A 6,511-nucleotide genomic window follows, 5' to 3' on the forward strand; every position below is an offset into this window, starting at 1 on the left:
ATAAAAAATGAACAAAGGGATTACAAATTAATCTGCCCTCACTGGCTCCTCTGACTGCAAAGATACGATTACAAACCCAGGATTTGCAAGAGACCTCAATTTCTCATTAATCTCCACTATCGTTTCTATCACTGCCTTTTTTTTTTTTTTAAAGCTCTTTTCTTAGGCAGGGAATGAGGGGGAGCTGTGTTCTTTCTTCACTCAGCAGTAACTGAAAAATATGTCCTTAACATTTCAGAAAGCAGATCGTCCTGCACTATAACCACTAAAGCGTGGAGGTAAAATGGCATGAGTGTCCTTTATGTCACCATCTGTCTAAATTAATGAATTTAAGCATGGATAACCTAAACCCATGGTTTCTTTGGAAAAAGCATGAATCTGATAATCCAGAAAATTCCAGGGCCTAATAATCTCCAATTTCTTTACATTATACTTGCTTTTGCATAGCATATTTTGACTGTTCAGAAATGGGCAGTGAGTGGCCTCTAAATTGCTTTTCACATGTGCCTCTGCTTTCTCTGGCCATCTGGAGCTGGGGCCTGGAGAGAGAACAGGTCCTGGCATCTTCCTGCCAGTTTCACTCCATGGGTCAGTGCTACAGAGTAATCAAAAAGCAATGGGGGTTTTTCTCCTCGTTCCTTGAAGAGTCTGCAAACTCTATTCGGGTAGAAGTTTTGCCAGCGACATTTCTGCTCTGAAAGCTACGGACACACACTCCTACTGAGAGAGGAGAGATTCCATGAACTGGGGTGGGCTGAAATGCTCGCATCAGCTGCTCATGACATTAATCCTGGCACACAGTTCATGGAGGCTGTTTGTCTACATGCCATGGTGGTGCTCAGTTTGGCTTTTCTCTAGCTAACTACCTGCCCATGTTTGTCAAACTCATGCTCGGCAGAAAGCTGAGGATGGGGCTTCAAAGGCAAGCAAGGTGAGGTTTCCCCAAATGGTGTTGAAAGAATATCCAATCAGAGCCCACTTCTACTGCTTCTTGCACTCACCTGGGTACGGCACTCTTCCTTTGGTGACCAGCTCCGTGAGTAAGATTCCAAAAGACCACACATCAGACTTGATTGTGAACCTCCCATACAGGGCTGCTTCGGGGGCTGTCCACTTAATGGGGAACTTTGCACCTGTAGAAAGAACACCTGGTTACTCATCAGGGAGGAAGCATTGTACTGGGTGTGAGGTCAGGAAGGAAAAGCACTTGGAAGCCACTTTTGCAGGGAGCAGATCAGAGAGGAGGATGGGAAGGAGGTGAAACAGGGATGCACTAGGACTGAGAAGCTGTGGGGTCTTGTCCTGGCTCTGTGACCTTAAGAAGCCAGTTTAATTCTAATTTTCTCATTGAAGGATTGGACTTCAGAGCCCCTTAAAGCTCCAGCTTCTGGAACTTGAAACGATGACCACATTGAATGTCATAGGTTTGGTCTGGAGGTGGAGCTAACTTGTGAATTAGGAAATTAATTTATAAGTTTTTTTTTTTTTTTGCTTTGAAATAATGTTATGTTTTAATAACTAATAACATAGTATTAGATCATAATGTTACTCTCATGAATCCTTTGAACGATGACCATTGAATGTCATAGGTTTTGTCTGGAAGGGGGAGCTAACTTGGAATTAGGAAATTAAATTTATAAGTTTTTTTTTTTTTTGCTTTGAAATAATGTTATGTTTTAATAACTAATAACATAGTATTAGATCATAATGTTACTCTCATGAATCCTTTGGTATTATGAGGACATAGTTTGCTTTTATGAGGTGCATGAAAACCAAACCAAACCACCCTGCTTCTCCCAGGGTGGAGGCAATTTGCTGCAGCCCTTGTGTTATGTTGAAATGGGCTGTATATTTCCCCAAGGCCTCCCCAACCACAGCAGAGAATGATTTTGCCTCTGGCTGCTTCCCTTCTTCCACTCTCTTCCCTCTACCCCTTCCCCCTGATAGTGGCCATCTTTAATTCTGGGATAGTTTTTCCTTCTGCACTGTATGATTCCTTGCTTACCTCCCTACCTTTCTTCTACCAGCCAGAGAGGGTACTATTTAATATTTGTTTTTAAAGAGCAGTCTTGCCTCAATGACTGTCTGAAGGATCAGGTTTCTCAAGACCAAGAAGCAAATTTCACACCGAAGTCAGTATAATCCTTTCTTTTTAATTTCTCTAACCATTAAAAGAATCCCCTCTCCAATCTAAAACGAAGAGTGGGGGCCACACTGCTCTTTACAAGGCTAGATGTGTGTACAGGGAATTCAAACGGCTTCAGCAGCCTGTGTTCTCACACGTTAGGCTCAGCAATTATAAAGTAGTTCCATGTATCTCATTGAACAAACTAAAAGGAAAGCACAAGGAATTTTTATTACCGATGTAAACACAATTACGTATTTAAAGCATGTTAACTTTACTTAGGAACTCCTAAAAAAATCATACGAAAGCTAACAAAAGTCAGAAATTTTTATAGTATTGTCTATGGAAAGTCACAATGCTCAAAATGGCAAACAATTAAAATCTTTAAACTAGCATGGTTTTAATAACCAGAGGTATGATAAATTATAGCAATTAGATTTTTGTTTTAAATACAGTACATCTTTAGCAAATCTAACTGGAATTTTCTGGCAATATAATTTTCCTTTCCTTCTCTTCTATGCCGGTGTGAAATGAAATAAGAAAAAATCCTACTATTTCATTACGTGGCAGCTCACATTAACGGTGGAGCAGAGAAGTTATTCTATAGTTTTCTTTTCCTTTTATGCATTGAGTTATTTATAATTAGCTATGTTTCTCAAACATAATTATTTTTCTCTTTCCTTAAGTGCTGCGTGATTCCACACACACAAGGCCTGGCTGAACAGTCATTTTGTTTTAAAAGTTTCTTTCAAATCATTCTTCTCACACTTCCTATCCTCAAGCATTCTGTTCACGCAGCTTTGGACTCTGAGCTGCTGGGATTAATGTGATAGATTTTCTTCAGTGTTGAGAGCAGACTTTGCCCTGGACCAAACCACAGCTGGAGTTCTCTCATTTCAGAGAATTAAAGGTATATTAAATTCATTCCTATTTAAACCATCTCTTGAACCAAATGGCTTGGAAATCTATGTCCATCTCAGAAGAAAAATAGAACATTTTTCTCCACTGTGCAGACACAAATTCTGTAAATAAAATGACAAGCAAAAGAAGCCTTCCTTCCCTTCTTGGAATCATTCAACATTGCGGAAGGTGCGTGTTGCTGAAAGTAAACTATTCAAAATCTGAATAAAGGCATTTGGGATTTTCTAAGAGACTTCATAATTTCAGATTAAAAAAATCAAAAATTTCTATGTCAGCCGGTCGTGCTAGTCTGCTTTATTTTCTCATTATAACATCTGCAACAAGAATTATAGTATATAAACCTTCAAAACATAAGTTAAAACAAAGGATGTGATGAATCTCTGACTGGAAATCATTTGTAGATAGGTGCTTCGACTTATTAGCAGGAGCTCACTTAAATAAATTTATTTCACACTAGTTTTCTTTCTAAGATAAGCAAGGTATTTACACCTAATACATTTTGGAGGGGAAAATATGAAGAATGTCTTTGTCCAATTTTTGTTACTTCTTTTCGGTCTGAAAATAGCAGGCACTGTTAGGTTCTTACGAAAGAAGCTTATGTAAAGATAACTCATATTTTTCTTTTCAAGGAAGATAAAGATTAATAAATTAAAGCAGCTATAAGCTGTTAATCATTAACCAAGGTTTCAACAAAAGAACAAATCGATGCTCACCCTTCTGTTCATCTCATTACCTCAATTTCCCCTCATCTTGGTTTCCCACCTCTAAAGGGTTCAGATGCAGCTTCAAATGGGGAAGAATTCACGTGGGGTTTTAGGTGGAGGTCTTTGCAAACAGCCATGCAGGTTGCACACTGCAGCCTATGAGAACAGTCTATGAGAACAGCGTCCCTAAGGTCGTCCGGCGTACCACTTATGCAATCCCACACGTGTTCCTGTTCGGGGCTGAGATGGACTCTCTCCTTGGGTGAAGTTAGGAAAGCTCAGAAACCCGGAAGGAAGGATCTCCTGGATGTAAACATTGCTTTTCCCTTGAAAATAAAGTTCTACCCGCTCAGATTTTTTTCACAGATATTACGGCAGGCATAAAGTCAGGATCAAAGTTGTCTTCTAAGCAGTATGGATTTGTAGATAAAAGGAGATAATGTCAGGAGACAACAATGAACTTGGTATTGTTATGTAACCAGCTGACTCACTCTTGAAATTCTCCGGTTGGGGAGCAGGATGCAGATTCCCATGTAATTTCCTTTCCTTTGCACTTTAGTTGAGGAAATGTAGCAAACTAAGCAGGTATGATGAACTAAAAAAATGAAGGATTACCATCACTCTAGTTTTTATTGCTTACTGAACTACTTTAACAGTTTAAGATTCTTTTAAGCTAATAGACAAAGGCCATAGAAAATATAGGTATTTATATATGGACTTGAAAGCATCCTTTCCAACCGATGTTTGCCAGGCAGTGTTTGCAGATTTCATCACCTCCTACAGTAAACTCATTGTTGAAAGTCTAATTTGGTGCTGTCACTGGGGCCCATGTCCTGGAACCACCATAAAAGTAAATGGTCCTTGTACTTTAGTCATTTACCTCCCTGGACTAGTATTCAGGACCAGTTAGCTTTAGGCTGAATCATTTTCTGTGGTGAGTTAACATACCAGTGTTTCGAATAATAATTTCTTATATACATCTCAATCTTGTTTCTCTAAATTCTGTTGAGATGTGAAAAGAGTGGTCATAAGCTTTGTGTAACAACAGGGGATCTTACTCCCTCTCTTGGCTTCAGTGACTATTCTGATCTCAATGGTGCCTGCGTTTGTAGCACCAGATGGGTCCTCCCTTCCCAGCTCCTGACCTCCTCAATGTCTCCACTGGGAAGTCTCAAAGGGCCTCTCAAACACAACATTCAAAATTTATCTTCCCCACAATTCTGCTTCTTTTTCAGTGCTGGACACCTCGTAAGCTACCTAGTTGATGACAGCAGCATGCCGACAACCTTCCTCACCTGGGTGCTGTGTCTCTTCGTTCACTGTGGTGCACTCAGCAGCACCGAGCCTGCCTGGAGAAGGAGCTCAATAAATATTCACCGAGTCATCTTTGGCCCCTGCTGCTTTATCATTCTCCATATCGAGTCCACTCACTGCCCTCACTCTAGTCCTCACTTGCTCACTGTCGCCTGCCTGTACTCCTGCAATGGTCTTCCGATTGCATCCACAAGCATGGTCTGGTCTGGTCCCTCCATCCTACCTCTCCAGCCTCTTCTTGTGATTCTGGGCTCTCTTCCTCTGCTCCCCCTCCCTACCCACACCCTCTCCACTGACCGCTGACTGCTCCTACCTACTGCAGGGCCATGGGACAGGATGTGCCCTTTGTCTGAAGTCCTCACCCCACTCCCATTCCATGACTAACTCCTGCGCCTCCTCTGTTCTCTGCCTAAGTGTCACTTGCACAGGGAACCTTTGTCTGAGCACCATGACTGAGGGAGCCTCCTTAGTTCTGTGCTGCCAGTGCCTTGTTCTTTGTAGCCGTTACTATTCAAATGCAATGAATACATTACAAATATCCCCTACTTTTTGAAACTTCACGTTATGCCATTTTGCTTTTACAAAAAAAACCTACATTAGTACCTGTTTTTGCTAACCAAAAGAAACCCAAAGAGGATTTCTACTTTTACAAGAAAAAGGTAAAAGGCCAAAACAGTGTTCCTGTTTGTTTTGCAGCTTGCCGTTCTAGAGGCAGCGTGCACCTGGAACAGTGAGGGGGACACCGCAAAGCTACTTCCCCTTCCCCGGGAACCACACTCAGCATCTCAGCATCAACCCGCCAAAGCTTTGAATTGTATCTATGAGCATCTGTGATTTACCTTGATTTATTGTGTGCATCCGCTAGCAAGATGTGTCCTGAGATAACTGCTTCTTTGCTTTATGTCGTTTACGCTTACGAAAGGTTTCATAGGGATGCTCTATTTTCTGACAGTGAGGGAAACCTGGAGTTGTCTGAAATGCAGCTCCCCTTACAGATAGATACTGTCCTTAAGGGCGGGTAGATTGTCTTTCTGGATGGCCACCATATCTTCAGTACTGAGTCCAGTGCCTGGTACACGGAAGAAACTAGATAAAGGGGAACTGGATGGCCGATTAGCCTTTCCAGCCTTCCCTCCCAGGCTGAACCCCAATTTCTTACAGGGCTTATTATCAATTCCCTGGTGAGTACTCTCCTTGTCCTCAGTGACCAGTATCACTGTCTGTCACTATCTGGATGCCTTGGGGCTAATAACTGCCAACTATAGTAGGAATGCACCTGTCACACACTTCTGAAACGTAAAAACACCTGGAAAACCCTGTGTTTTAATGCCGAATGAAGTGTGTTTGGATCCTCTTTGGGTCTGAGTAAAACTGTCTGAGGTGAAGGGAGCCCCCCAGACTTTGCTCTGTGAGGAGCATGGGCCCAGTTTATTGAACTTGCAGCTGC

At 41.6% G+C, this 6,511-nt stretch overlaps 1 protein-coding gene across 3 annotated transcripts in view; it reads right to left on the minus strand.

Annotated features, from left to right (window-relative positions):
- The window catches only part of FYN (FYN proto-oncogene, Src family tyrosine kinase), a 174,346-nt gene that overhangs the window by 12,212 nt on the left and 155,623 nt on the right, over positions 1–6,511 (minus strand). For all 3 annotated transcript variants that reach the window (XM_006926080.3, XM_006926081.3, XM_006926079.3), the window contains one exon: positions 1,002–1,133. In XM_006926080.3, coding sequence (XP_006926142.1) covers positions 1,002–1,133 — 132 coding nt within the window. The remainder of the gene's footprint in view (positions 1–1,001; positions 1,134–6,511) is intronic.

This window comes from Pteropus alecto, unplaced genomic scaffold, assembly GCF_000325575.1.
Source record: "Pteropus alecto unplaced genomic scaffold, ASM32557v1 scaffold79, whole genome shotgun sequence".
NCBI classification, from domain to species: domain Eukaryota; kingdom Metazoa; phylum Chordata; class Mammalia; order Chiroptera; family Pteropodidae; genus Pteropus; species Pteropus alecto.